The 15,885-nt window shown below is 35.4% G+C and overlaps 1 protein-coding gene across 1 annotated transcript in view; it reads left to right on the top strand.

The window, feature by feature from the left end:
- The window catches only part of LOC111634229 (5'-AMP-activated protein kinase catalytic subunit alpha-2-like), a 48,468-nt gene extending 41,626 nt beyond the window's left edge, over nucleotides 1-6,842 (top strand). Inside the window, exon 16 of the mRNA XM_023378954.1 lies at nucleotides 5,246-6,842. Within this exon, the coding sequence (XP_023234722.1) occupies nucleotides 5,246-5,349 (104 nt within the window). The 3' untranslated portion in view covers nucleotides 5,350-6,842. The remainder of the gene's footprint in view (nucleotides 1-5,245) is intronic.
- Nucleotides 6,843-15,885: the final 9,043 nt, after the last annotated feature.

The following is a 15,885-nucleotide window of genomic DNA, read 5'->3' as shown; positions in this document are numbered from 1 at the left end:
TTGAACAATAATATGAATTATTGTGATAAATATATAAACCAGTAGTAATACATTTACAATGTGCTAATATTTTTAATTAAATTAAAAAATAAAAAAATTTATAAAATATTAAAATTGAAGATCACAATTTAAATATTTATCATACATTGATTTATTATAACTAAATAAACTTATTATAGCATGAATAAACGTATTTTAGTAATATTATTACGTAAATATGCTATAAAATAAATCAAAAAATTTTTAAATTAAGAAAAAAAATCGCTAATAAAAATTTTTGAGTGGACAAAACACCACCTGGACACAAATATGTGAAACAGATGGTAGACAACACACTACCGTCAAGTGGTGGCATCTGTTGCCAAAAATTTTCATTAAAATCGATTTTTATTAGGGTAACGACGAATCGATACCCCGGTCCATCGTTATAAAAAAGGGGGGACGACAGTTCGCGACCCCGGCATAGTAAAGGTTAACAGAACTAATATATGATGTCATGCATCTTGATTGGTGTATTTGAAGCACGTGACTTTTACCGAATTTCAAGATTTTATTTTATTCATAAAATATTTATTTATATTTATTTTTTAAAATCAATTGCCACTTTTTATCCAATTTATATTAATATTGTAATTTTTATCTAAATACAGTAAAGCGTTGTTTATCTGAATCAGTTGGGGACTGAGATAGTTCAGATAACTTATTTTTCGGATAACCGATTATGTACGAAAAAATATATAAACCTATCCCGTGTTGAAATTTTTCTCCGTTGCATGTCGCTTCGTGCTGAATTTTCATTGATGGTAAGCCTAACGTAAACTTTTTAAAATAATAATCGTGGCTATTGTATCGTTAAAAATTATTTTTTTATTTTTTTCAAACAAAATAAATATATTGAAAAATATAAAAACAAGAAAAGTTATACTTTAGAAGTCTTAATCTTAGAAGTTTTAATTTGGTATCAAAAATGTTCAATTTAGTACACACAATCTCAGAAAAACATTACACAAAATTGTCAGTGCTGCCAGCTAAAACACATTCACCAACAAAAAAAGTATTTTGGAGTAGCCCAAGATATAGCCAAAGATTGCAGCGCCACAGCACTAGCAAAAATTTAAATTTGCCAACTGGAATTTTTTCAGTTAACCGACGTTTCGGATAACTGGCTTTCGGATAAACGATGCTCTACTGTATTATATTAATCTAATATTTTAATAAGACAGTCCACTACCCATTCCTACACAAAAAATTCCTTGTATAGATGATTTCCATTTTACATGTGTTTTGGCTGAGCAAATAGTGATCACTTGTGGAACCCCTGTCAACGTTCCAGGGAACCCAGGTTGCAGACCCTGCCTTAATATATTTATTTGTTTTGTGTGATATGGTTGGCACATGGCAGTAAAAAAGGGAAAGATGACAACAGCAACTTAGCTTCAAATTACCTTTTTGCACTGCTTTCTTTTGTCAAGTAGAAAACATTTCTAAGTTTTCTTCTTGACAAAGAGAAGTGGAGAAAATATGAAATGTCATTTAATATAGAATGTTACTGGTTAAAGAAAAAATTATAGGAATAGGTAAGAATTTAAAGATATTGCTTTTCTAAAACAAACTGACCCACTGTAGAAATTGCATGATTAAAAATCTGACTTGTCACATTTCTATGTTCATATTGTGAGATTGCGGCAAAGCACCAGCAATTTCCACCTTTTGCCATCGCACTTCATGCATGCATCATTCCTGAGTCTTAGGGCAATACAGAATTTTTTGATGATGAATCTCTCCCTTCTCAAGAGTTGCTTTGCTCTCCAAGATAATTTACTAGTTTAAGAGAGTAAATTTGTACAAAAGTAATGCAGTAGAACACATATGTATGTCTTGATCTCTTTTGTGCCTGAATAAATGTTAAAGTGAAAAGTGAATCGCATGCACATCTTAAAAGTTTATAATAGTTCTTTATACATAATTATCATGTAAGATTTAAAATAGTGTGCGCCAGAGGAGATAAAGCTATTGGTCAATTAATGTAAAATCACCCTAATTATGTTATACCTACTTCTGTTGTCATAGCAACACAACTGAGTAAGCTCCCGTAAGGCTTTGACATTGCAATTGCAATTGTGTTTCTGTTGTGGTCACAATTGCAATTGCAATTGTGTTCACAACAGAAAGCAAAGCTTTCTGATGTGTTCACAATTGGAAACAACAGAAAGCAAAGCTTTCTGTTGTNAAATGTTAAAGTGAAAAGTGAATCGCATGCACATCTTAAAAGTTTATAATAGTTCTTTATACATAATTATCATGTAAGATTTAAAATAGTGTGTGCCAGAGGAGATAAAGCTTTTCCCACAGAAAGCTTTGCTTTCTGTGGGAAAAGCTTTATCTCCTCTTGTGTTCCAAATTTAAAATAAATTTTATCAAATCAAAATCTATCTGACTGGAATGAATCTATCTGACTTCATTCCACTCAGATAGATTTTAAAAAGCTAAGTATTTGGCTGTTCGCATTTTTCATGAACTATAGAGGGCGCTGCATTTTTACAAAATGGCTACTTTATCCTGGTCGCTTGTAACTAGTAATGTAAAATATCATTGTCCAATGTAATGATATATGCTGCTTGTAGCTGTTTATCGAGAAATTTTACAGAAGGTGAACAATTATTGCTAGCGGGACACATCATTATGTTGTATCGAAACAAATGAGCGACATTGTTCTATACATATTTGTGCCCTTTGTGTTAAAAAACATCAGTGTTGACATTGTCCCATCAGGGCTAGATTTACAAGTAAAAAGCTTTATAAGTTATTGCTTAGGGTCTCAAACATTTGTACAAAAAAGAAAATTGAAGTCAAATTTTTTTACAAACCAACAAAATATACTTTACTTTTTATTTTGTGTAGTATTTCATTAATTTTTTTTCTAAGAATTAACATAAGATCTTTTTAAAAATAATTGATAAAACCAATTTAAAAAAAAGATTTTTAATGGAATGTGTATAAAAATTAAATTCAATTATAAAACAGTAGACTAGTGAAACCTCACATCTTTTTCTTCCAATATCCGTATTAAAGCAGAGTCATAGTCTGATATAATTCTTTTCCTTTTATGATTGACTTCTAAAATTGTGAAGGGTTGGTAAGGTCCCTTACAGAGTTCAGCTTAGGGCTTTGAAATGCTTAAATCTGACCCTGTATCCCATACAAATTACTGGCATTTTAAACTTTATGAAAATATGTTTTAAAATTGACAGCATAACTTGTTCATGTAAAGCTGGACAACTAATCGGAAAACTGCCAATTCTTAACAGTCTAATTCACTCTTTCAGAATTCGGAGCTCATAAATATAACTGACCGATTCCCGAATAATCATCTATTTTTCGTGTAGGAATAGACGAAAACTTATATCAAGCTCTCGTAAGGCTTTGAAATTGCAATTGCAATTTGGAACACAACAGAAAGCTTTGCTTTTTCAATTGCTATTCATCTTTGATTCATTTTTGTGTATTATCAGCAATAAACGACCCAGATAGAATAGTTTTCTTTTTAAACACCAGAGGGTGAGCGTCCAGTGAAAAATGTGAATAGCTCACTGATTGCTCCAACTTGATTACAATCAGACTTTGGATTCATTAAAACCTACATAATGAGAAAAGATGGCAAAACAATAAACTTTTACTTTATCAAGTAGAGAATTTTCTGAAAAGTCATCTGCCTGTGACTAATAATGTAAATTTGCATATTACAAAGATATTTTTAAAAAATTATAAAAACTTAAAACGATAGGTCATAACAAATCAGCCACCANAGTTATATTGAATTTACATCTTCTAATGCAAAGATGCTCATACGGGCAAGTGGAGTGGCTGTGTCTTAATCTATAGATCTGTATGCTTTGGTTATCCTAGTTCAAATCTCAAATTTTTAAAAAATTATAAAAAGTTTTTTATTTTTGCATGAAAAATGAGTTACATATTATAATCATCTCAAATGAAAACCTTCAAAACACGAAAACTGCCTGTGACTAATAATGTAAATTTGCATATTACAAAGATATTTTTAAAAAATTATAAAAACTTAAAACGATAGGTCATAACAAATCAGCCACCAACATAAGCATATTCAATGTGAATGCTTTTGCCACTAATCCAGCCGCTCCTATGATTGGACTTGCTAGTCCGGTCCATGTAATTGGTCATAGTGTAAAATCACCCTTAGTCAACATAATACTTGATTTCTAGTGCTAGTACAGGTAATGGAAAAGACGTGCAGAGAATTTAAGTGGAACATTTTCCTTGGAGACAGACGACACAGATAGAGAATCTTCTCTATAAAAAAAAAAAAAAAAAAAAAATGTTGAAGACATACCTTGGGTGACATAGACATCCATGATCAAACGGGTTATGACTCATTTTTGTAAATTTTTGTCCAATGGTGACAATTATGATTAATATTTTTGAAGACAAAGTCCTTCCCAAAAAAGAGGAACCACCATTTATTAACTTTGTGTTCCAGACATTACACTTTTGGCGACTGACCTTCCATATATGTTTGTGTTTTTAAAGGATTGTTTGGCGGCCAGTAGTCTAAAAGGGAAGGTCAGTCGCCAAAAGTGTAATGTCTGGAACACAAAGTTAATAAATGGTGGTTCCTCTTTTTTGGGAAGGACTTTGTCTTCAAAAATATTAAGGTTATGATTCAGTTCAGTACATAAAGCCACTTTCAAGGAGGAGGTTTGGCATAAGCTGAAGAGTTGCCTTCTACCAGCAGACATGCCATTGCTCATACAATGGGCTGCAAAAATGAAAGATGTATCATTTCATACAGAAAGTCCATGCTTTCTGTGAACACAACTTACTCTATTCAATGGGATTTGCATGGCGGTTTCTGCAATAGTGCTTTGTGGCCACAGTTTCCTAGTATGATGCCCTTTATGGAGGGAGTTTTTAATTTGTAAACAATCATGGCATTTGCAGATATTCAGAAACATCAAATTTGAATACCAAGCAAAATAAAACATTTGAGAAATAATATCAAAGAATCTCTTGAATTCTTCCTTACACTCACCATTCGTGTGACAGGTTTTCCACTAATATGTACAGTGTGGATAACTTTACCTACTCTAGTGCCTTAAACCCTAAGCTAGAAATGCTTCCTTATTAATAAAAGTTGATTACCTCGGTACCATCTTTAAAAAGTATGCTGTACAATGTAATTGTTTTGTATAAAATGTTTAATTTTTTTTAGATTCTCTTACTTCCTCAACGGATTCGAACAGTCAGAACCAGTCTCACAACACGATGGAATTCTTTGAGATGTGTGCCGCCCTAATCACCCAACTGGCTCGCTGAAGGCAACTTTCCCGACTCTTAGCGACGGATTTGTTTTTTATTTGACTCTTCGGCCGGAAAGCTAACGGACAGAGCGTGGGCACCATTCTAACATTGGCTTGTGGCCTGATCGTCCTTCATGCAAATAATCAAAGATGAAGATGATCATCAGTACCTGAAAATTTGTAAAAGCCGCGTCTTTGTTGCAGTATCACCCTCATCCAAAAAGCAAATGTAATCGATCAGGGGGAAAAAATATCTTAACAAAAATTAGATGGCTTAATCAAATTTAATCAGATATACATTTTTTGTATATAGTGTAAACATTATGCGCGAGCTACGTGTAATCGGAGACGTAGATAATTTTATGTATGGTACATCGAGAAAATATTCAGTCTAAGATATTAGGAAAAAAAATTTTTTTTTTTTTTTTTTTGTTAAATTTGGACAAGCTTTTGTTTACAATGTATATGTATATTGTATTGCATTTGAATCACAGAATTTATATGAATAGTGATAAATAAACACTTATTCATGATGGTTTAGCTTAGTTTCAAATGACTTCTATGCTCTTTGAGACCTTTCCTCCCAATGTATTGTTTTATCATAAATGAACTATTTATGATAAAACAATACATTGGGATACAATAATTTTCCCACTATTTTTCTTGAGCTCAGTGTTAGAGATTATGCTCCCAAAAATAGTATTAAATATATAAGACACATATTGCAAATAGGAAGTACGACACTTCATAGTCACAATGTTAAGTGAATTTAATTGATGAGGTACAAGAGGATTAACATTCTTACACAAAGAATGCAATCACAGTACTTGAAGCAAATTCTTCTGTGACAATATGTTCTTCCATATTTCAAACAAAACACTAAACTTTATGCATAATTTTAATATAAATGCAGAAGTGTTGATTGTATTTCTCCCATAGTGTGCCTCAACCAAAAGTATAATAATGTGAATTATTGCAAGATAGTTTTCTATTAAACTCATCAGGGAGAGATTGTGGCGCTTAGTCCTGTTTTGGCACAGATTACGCAGGCTCCACACCTATAAGCCTTCACACCAACCCTTCCCACCAAGATAAATCAGCAACAGAGAAAGACTATGTTTGTTTTCCAGTCTGAAGATTTTTGCAGATAACAAGCATTTCTGTCCAAAAAGGTAAACCTTCTAGGCTGCAATTTTCAAATATTGTAGATCTATATATTCCCACTGGCATTGATCTGTTCTTAATCTTGGAAATGGATTTAGATAGATGAAAGCCAATTGGATACGGAGAGCTTAGACCCTGATTAACTACATACAATTTTAAAATTTTCTCCCAAATGGAGTTGGATGACCAGCATGACTCCACTAACAGGAAAAGTATGGTGTACAGGGTCAAGACACTACCAAATTGAAAGCATTGTGACAATGTCACAATAATTGCCTCTTCCTTTTTTATATTTGAGTTCATGTTTAATGGGAAAAGAAAAACATGTTCTATCGTAATTGCCCACTCTTACTGAGAATGCTAAATATGCATCTTCCCTTAGTCATTTATACATTGTATATAGGTTATTTGATGATAGTACATTTTGTATTGAAATAGATTTTAAATTTGTTGTTAATATTTTTCTGAGGCAATGTACTTTTATGAAATACTAGCAAAATACTAATAATGTTACCCACGACTTTGCCTGCGTGGATTTTGCAAGCAAACCCTGTTTATATTCAGTATTTCAACAACCATAGTAGTTGTTATATAACTCCTACTGCCGAGAATGATGAGAATCAAATGAACTGTTTTCAATCGTTCTATAATCAGACTAATATGCAATAAAAGTGAATAATTATTCTTGGACTTCACTCCGGATATTATGTAATCAAGTTGAGAAAATTATCGTCTAGGCGTTAATAACCAACATCTATCGCTACAAATAACAAGCGCTTTCAACGAAACTATTTTCGTCTTCTTCACGTTAATTAACAGAACAGTTAATGTTCTTCAAATTCAAAATTACGGCAACGGCAAACCAGCCTTGGAATAAAAACAAATAGAACAAAAACGGAGAATTTAAAAGATGCGCGCTCAGTGCCGACGCGCATGAGCAATAGATTATTTTGCGAGAATGGTCCCACCTGGTCCCACCTAGTGGGACCAGGTGGGGATACTCAAACAGTGTGATAGCAGAAACATCCTGTATATATGGGAGGCGCTGTTTACCAGCGTGTTAAATCCATGCAACACTCCCACGCTGGATGTGCCTTCCTTGTGGGTCAACTTGTACAACAGACTAAAACAACGTCGCTAGCTCCGCATTCTCGCAAAATAATCTATTGCTCATGCGCGTCGGCACTGAGCGCGCATCTTTTAAATTCTCCGTTTTTGTTCTATTTGTTTTTATTCCAAGGCTGGTTTGCCGTTGCCGTAATTTTGAATTTGAAGAACATTAACTGTTCTGTTAATTAACCTGAAGAAGACGAAAATAGTTTCGTTGAAAGCGCTTGTTATTTGTAGCGATAGATGTTGGTTATTAACGCCTAGACGATAATTTTCTCAACTTGATAATATGCAATAACAAATTCAAATTTAAAACAGTTCGAACATTTGGTTAAAAAATCGAAATATATAAAAATATTTATAACAATGTCTGAAATGTTATCAATTTAATACACCTAAGTACTCAATGAGGACTAAACGTAATTGAAAACAAAAAATTGCATATAAAATAGCACAGTAGAAGCCGTTCTTCAGGTTAAGCCTGAACACACTCTTCCGTGGGGGAATTTTGAAAAATCCCTTCTTAGTGTACGTTTTCATGACTACCCTAACTGTATCAAATTTCACCTCTAGGTTCAGCTCTGGGCAATGATGAATCAATCACTGTCAGTCAGTCAGGACAAGTAATTTTATATATTTAGATTTCAGAATTTGCTTCAAATTACATCATTAATTTAGAAACTACGAGGGAAATCCAGAAAGTAACTTACATTTTGGCCACTAGGGGTGTGGGTTGGGCTAGAGTTGCCATTTTGGTGTCAGAGCATCCCTCTCATTACGCATTCAGCTGTGTTAGCATCTGGTTTGTCCACAGAGTTTTTAAAATGTGTGGTGCAATTGAAAATCCCGAGTTGTGGAATACAGTTGGAGATTAAGCATTTGTTGGCAAAAAACCACAAACCAATTGGAATTCATTGGCAACTTTGAGGTTTGAGCGACCACTATTTGTTTCCACACATGAAGTTGTGGCAACAATGACATGGAACTGCAGGCAGGCATGAATGAGTGATTGAAGTTTCAGGCGACAAAATTCTATGATGGAATTAATAAGCTAGTACATCATTATGATAGTTGCTATTCAAATTGAGGCACTTAGTTTGAGTGGTCTTTCAAGTATATATATTGATGATAAAAATGTTTCCTTTCACTTGGATTTTTTTAATACTCTAAAATGTAAGTTCCTTTCTAGATTTCTCACATATATATACATTACTTTCCTGGCTGTTATACTGTGTATAAGAAGGAAAATATGGTGATTGGTCAAAAAACATCCTCCAAGATTTTTAATTTTTGGATTCATAACCTTGAAATGCCAAGAAATGCAAAAACATGGGGGTTTGTGTGGATGTGTGGTTTTGTTTACCCAATTTGAAGCCTAACTCCTGTGCCTTTTGTTGAAAATTTCTGAAATATTGCAGGGAGATTTGCATGAGACATTGATGCTATTAAATTTTGGTGGGCAAAGGTCAAGGATGGGGAGACAGAGGGTATCTCAAGTGGGATGGGCCAAGATTTCTGGTTATTTAGCATTTACAATTTTTTCTAAATTTTTAGAAAAATTCAATTTTTTATATAAAAGTTCTCTCTACCCTTAAAATTAAGCTTTTTGCCATTTTAGAATACAGAAACTTTTTAAATAAAATATCAAGATGGTCCCACCACACAATTTTAACTTTTCTGCCAGGAAAGTTACACAACTCATTACTGTTCTTTTATTGTTTTATATTCCTTTAAAAACTGAATTTTACACTTTTAAATATCTAGTTTATGATTTCATATGATATAGCTTTGAGCAAATTCTCTTGTACTTGAAAAATGTTAACCTAAACTGAATATATAAAACAAGCTCACAAATTGACAAATAGAATTTGATATATGCAAAATTATCAGATTTTTAAATCAAAACTAATTTGTGGTTAAAAAATATCTATTTCACACTTTGGATTAATAGCAATGGATTAGTCGAATAGCGTTATTAAATGAAATTACTCTGTCATTGCCGGTCCCAAGCCTGGATGAGAAAAGAGGGTTACCATCAGGTGGCAACTGGCTGTAAAACTACTTGCTGTTGCTGTGAAAAATGAGCAGGGGTTATCACACAAGACTGGATGGTTGTGGCCAAAAAAGCCAGTCCAAAGTTGTGAAACATGGAGACACTAACAGGAAAGCACAGACAATTGGCAGACATTCTAAAGAAAAGGAGAGATTTGTTGTGACTACTAGTTGTACTGGGATGAGAAATGGAAGGAACAGAGTTGGGATTGTGATCTGTGAAGAACTGACAGAGAAAATAAAGTAAAAAGAATAAATGACAGAATTATGACAATCAAGGTGATCCTTGGAAAGACAACTTTGAGCTTTCTCAATGTACATGCCCCTCAAGCAGGAAGGGGAGTTCTGGAACTACTTAATGACCTATTACAGGGAATACCAGAATGCAAGGTAATAAATGGGCATGTTTGTAAGTTTGCCGACGTTGAGGGGGAATAAAGTCTATCTCGCGTCAGAATGAGCCTAAGGGAAACCGCGTATGTGGGCGGTAGCGAAGGAGGCAAATGATGAACAAGTGTTTTACAAGATAAAATCTGTTTATTTGTTCGAATTCATGCTTACATCGATATTGGACAATTCCAAAATCTCGGTGCTCCTGGGAACGGCGAAAGTTTGTGTGATCGGTCGCAGTTTGGGCGGACGAGAAGGATATCTGGACGAAGCAGAAGTTTGTTGTTACGTTGCGGCGTCCTCGGTGATCAGCGGATGCACAACACAATCTAAATCACCACCGTAGGCTTAATCCAGAGGGGACTCTTTTTCGACCTTGAAGTTCAGATTTTTATAGTTTTTCCCCCACTGTTTGCATTTCGGATTGGTCCCTCGTTCCATTCCTCGCTTCTCGATTGGTCTCCCCTTTGTCTCCAGGTGCAAGACGAAACCTTTTCGGGTCGCGGGAAAGGTCCAATTCCAAGTGTCCATCTGATATCTCTTTGTCGACTCTGCTCGGTGACTGTTTATAAAATAATAACACCTGCACTCATAACTCAGGCGGTTATTTACCATTTTTTGACGTCTAAGAATTTAACGATCATTTTCATCTTTCATATATCAAAAATTCCCCTTTTTTTGTTCGAAAGGTTTATCTCGGTCAACATTTTATAGACACGCGTGTCAAAGATCTACCTATTTATGAGTGCTCGTGTTAGAGTTTGTCTTCCGCCAAGACCTTGACAGATAGTTTGACACATACTCGAGCTGTTCCGAGTCTCGTTGTTTACATTTTGTGTCGCGCAAGAATTTCACGGTTTACTCAAGTTCGAACCTTGTCTGGGACCCTACATGTTGGAAGAGAAAGAAATCGTTATGAGAGGATATAGTGGACAGGGCTTTAGAGTGAAGAACAAGGAATACAAATTCTCAAGATGGTAATGGCCTTTGACTTGGCCATAGTAAATACCCTTTATGTAAAGAGAATGGTGTGTATGATGACTTAATCAATCTGTGACATTCTCCCACCACTCTATTTTAGTCAGAAGGGAGAATCTGAAGATGTGTAAAGATTGCAGTGATACCAGGAGAGAAGCCTTAGCATTCAACACAGGATGCTTGTGATGGATTTGAAAATTAAAATATGGGAGGCCAGACAACCTCCCATATTTTATCTTCAAATTCAGATTGGCAATTTCCATCATTGTATCTTTGGAGAATCAAAGATACAATGATGGAAATTGAAGGGTGAAAAAGAGAGCATTGGAAACAATACTTCTATGGTCTACCAAAATTCCAGTCTAAGGTTGAAAGGGATCTGGAGATGGATAAAAAGGAAGGCAGGACTGTAGTAGTAAATGTGCAATAGGTCGAAATTGCCCCAAGTATAATGGAAAATGGAAAAGCTGTGGGCCCAGACAGAATATTGGTGGAGACATGGAAGGCATTGGACAACAGTTGTCATAAATGACTAACTGGATTATTTAATAAAACTTTGAACATGGGAAATATGCCAGAGGAAAGGAGATACAGCTATCTTGTATCAGTATATAATAAAGGTGACATTCAGGATTGTTCAAGTTAGAGGTATAAAGTTGATGAGTCACACAATCAAAATCTGGGAGAGTTAGTTATTGAGAAGTCAAGAGTGTTCAGACATCAAGGAAAAGTAGAGGCCATTTTCCTTCTGCACCAACTGATGGAAAAGTACTGAGAAAAGACTTGTACATGGTTTTCACTAACCTGGAGAAAAAGCCTATGATAGAATCACAAGAAAAGTGATTTGGTGGGCAGGATTGTGGGCATTAAGGAGTAGAGGGGATATATGAAGGTCATTGACAATATGTACAAAGAGCCCACAACAAGAGTAAGGAGATAATGTGAAGGTGACCAACAAATTTCCTGTAGACATTGGTTTGCATCATGGCTTGGCTGAGCCTCTACCTTAATCAAGACGTTTGTCTTGATTATGGATGTGCTGACAGGAGACTTACAAGATGAAATACTTTGATGTCTGCTGTATGCAGATGATATTGTACAGTACTTATTGATGTGGACAAGAACAAACTACACTGCAAGGACTGGAAAGAAAAGGCTTTAAGATCAGAAAAAAAACAATATGAAAATGTGCTTTTGGAGGTCCTTCTGAGAATGAAGTCAATATGAAAATTGAAGGAGTGAGAATGAAAGATTCAGATATTTGTGATCTACTCCAGCAAGATGGAGAGATTGATGTAGATATAATAGTCACAGCTGGTTGGATGGTTGGACTAAATAGAGTGGGGCTAGTTAGAGTATTTTGTGACAGAAGAATGTCTGCAAGAATAAAAGGAAAATTTGATGAAGTGATTGTTAGGCCTGCAATGTTATATGGTTCAGTGTGCTGGACTGTAATGAAAGTTCAGGTTCAGAGAATGCATGTTGCAGAAATGCAGATGCTGAGGGGATGAGTGGTGTCACAAGGAAAGCTAAGGTAAAGAATAGTTACATCAAGGGAAGATTGGACATCACTGAGACAGAATAAAAATTGAGGTCAAATTGACCGACTTTGGACCTGTACAACACCAACCAGAAACAGCCCCAGTACAAAGAGTCCTGGGAATGTCAGTGGTAGAGGCAAGGATAAGACCAATAGACACCCTTAAACATGACAAGAGGAGTGCGACATCTCTGTAGAAGTTGCTTTGGACAGGGCAGAATGGAAGAGAGAGACCAAGTGCCAACCTCATCTAGTTGGGAAAAGGCCAAGAAATGTTATTAAATGAAATTAATAATTAGAAAATTCTGTTTTGGATAAGAATTTGAATCTCAAAATTTGGGCTTCAAAACGCAAAGCATAAGTTAAATAGCCATTGTTTACACCAGCATTTCTCAAAGTGGACAATAATGCCCCTTGTGGGTGATGAGTAAATCTAGGGGGTGCTGGAGGCAAGGTATTGAATGGTGACCAAAGGCAAAATTGGGGTCACTGAAAGCCGTTCCCTTTTCTCTGTTAAACTGATAAGAGGAAACATTGCATTTAATGGTTTCCAGATGTTGAGAACAATGTATGGTAAGGGCACAAAGTGTGAGATTCATAGGATTGGAAATATTTTAGGAAAAATGTTCTTTCTCACACAAGAGAAAATGGGTTAGGGGCGTTGGGTATAACTTTATGGAACAAAGGGGGCGGTGGATTGAAAAAGTTTGAGAATCACTGGTTTATACATAACCCCCATATAACACGGCACTTCTATAGCACAGGTTCACTCTAACACGGATCAGAAATTGGGTAAAACCCTCGTACAACATGAAATCTAATAAAGGGTGCGTTCTTTTATACCTCAGTGCGAGCATTCTAATTGTTTTCGTGGCTACTTTGAATGCTCTTTCACAAATAATCCATTTAATGGTTAAATTTTACAATTGGGACCCTTTTGCCTCTGAAAGCTCATTTTAGAATTATAGATTCCTCCACGATACTATCGATAGTGCGGGTGCCGCCATCTTTCTTTCACAGTTCCTAAATGCCTACAAACAGCAGCGCGCACTCGTTGCAGAGCGCTATTAATTAATAAGCCCCAAATCTGAGTTATCTCGGGCAAGTTACATAGCGTTACGAAAAACTCGGTCGTTAAGGCCACTTTTGACAATTTTTTTTTTATTTTTGGAATGTTTTTTGTCTCCAAATTTTTTCAAAAATTTTTACCCGCGCGAAAAAATTTTATCGCGATTTTAATCAACCTTTAACGACACACGATTAATTTGATAAAATTTTTTATCAAATTTGATTAATCGTTCTAAAGTTGTAGTGCACTGATTTTACTTCGGTAAAGTTATTTAAAGCTGCTTTCTGATATCAAAAACGACCTCCAATAGTTTTTTAATTAATAATTTTATTATATATAAGTTTAATTAAATCGGGGGGGGTCGGAAATCGCAATAAAAATTTTAATTTTTTAAAAATATACGGCCAACTAGTAGTCACCCTACTATAAACCCATCGCCTCCTGAGACTTCTATGAGAATGTCCCGGGAAATCCGACTCCAGCTGTTCCCAAGGTCATCCAGCTGTGTAAACAATGACTCATCAGTGTCAAATTTCACAGAAAGGCGAGACAAAGGAAAATAAAATTTGAAACTTNTTCTGTAAAATTAGCCGGCGAAATCCCCGATTGCTACGCGTTATACTCCATACTTCGGTTACATTTTAATCACTTTTTATGAAGAAAAAACATGGATAGAAAACCCGATAAAAAGATATTTATTCGTCACACGTCTATAGAACAGCGCGAAGAAGAAGAAGGAAAAAAAAAATTAGTGTATATATTTCTAAGCGGAAAGGAAAGCGAGACGATTAAAAAACATTCCCGCACCGTTTTTGATTGATGGATTGCACAGTCTGTAGAAACGTCTGGACAGTTTAATTGCCACCAACTCTCTGCAGAATTCCCAACATAAAGTACACTATACTAGTATGGGAGTCGGCCATAAGCGTTTCCTAGAAGTGGCACATGACCTCTTTGCTTCTACTCGCATACACACACACACTAAAACTTACCCCCTGATGCAGTTTTATAAGTCGAGAACGTGCAGTCTAAGTTCTTAACACACGCAGCGGGTATCCGTCTCCATTTTTATAACCGCATCTGCACTTTATTAAACGATTAAAGTTACCAGACTCGGAGCCTAGATGCACCTGTTCCAATCCACCTGTCCGTCAGTCTGTCTGTTCCACACATACACAAAAATCTATACGATAAATAGGAGATCGAAAACGACTACACGAAACGGCAATCGATAAAAATTTTAAGACATAAATTACCACATCGTTCGTGTTTCGAAACGTCGATATTGATCGATGAAACGGAAACTGCATCAATCAGTGACAAGGGAAATGATAAATTTTTTACTTCGTGAAAAACGGCGAATTTCGCGAAAATTAAAATCACTCCTTCCCCCCCAGATTCGGTTGTACAGAAGGGCAGACTTAAGCAAAAAGCAGGTGGAGATACAAAGCGGCATTACTGGAGGGGTCACGAACCTCGACTCTTTTGTTCGTCGTTAATGACCATACAAATATTTGCAGTCACTCACCTCTTAGCAAAGGTGTAATTCTACCACGGCTTACCTGTAAAAGAGGAAAAAATAAACAGGGAACCATTATAAAAATCGTATAAACATGGCGGGTATATAAACACACATACAATTAAACAAGAGATGAAAATTTATTAAAATTTTTTTTAAAATAAAATAAATAATAAAGAAAAAAAAAACGTTAACTTTAATAGTTGGATGGAAATCAAATTAAAGGAAAGCCTTGGGGATTTCAAATTCAAATAACATCTTAATTATTCATCGAATGTTCAGCGCCCGACGGTGAACCCCTTTAATTTTTGATGTAATTTTCTCACTCTCGGTCGAAGAGACGTTCACGAATTTTTTTCTCCCCCCTCCTTCCTTCACTTTCCTCTCTCTCTCCTCTTCCTTCCTTTCTTTGTGGTTTGATTAAATAGATGTGGTTTGAAATATTTACACGCCAGCGATGAAAGAATGGATTTCTCATTCATCAAACACTTTGCTTGGCTTCTTGTTCGTGTGCCCGTCACATTTAGTAAAAAGTATGACTCGTTACCCCCCGTTTACAAACACTTCCTTGCGTTAGAACCGAACCCCCCGTATAACCTATTATGTAGGATTTAAGGAGCAACGTGTGTGCCATCACGCCCGGACGTGATAGTGACAGCCAGATACGACATCTGCGCTGCATTTACACCTTCGGGGCCGAGATGTTGCGCTTGATGGATAGCAAACGCCA

This window comes from Centruroides sculpturatus, unplaced genomic scaffold (genome assembly GCF_000671375.1).
Source record: "Centruroides sculpturatus isolate CEXI.00-Female unplaced genomic scaffold, Cexi_2.0 scaffold361, whole genome shotgun sequence".
Classification (NCBI taxonomy): Eukaryota; Metazoa; Arthropoda; class Arachnida; order Scorpiones; family Buthidae; genus Centruroides; species Centruroides sculpturatus.
The sequence above is the reverse complement of the archived record's forward strand: the minus strand, read 5'-3'. Positions and strand labels throughout refer to the sequence as shown.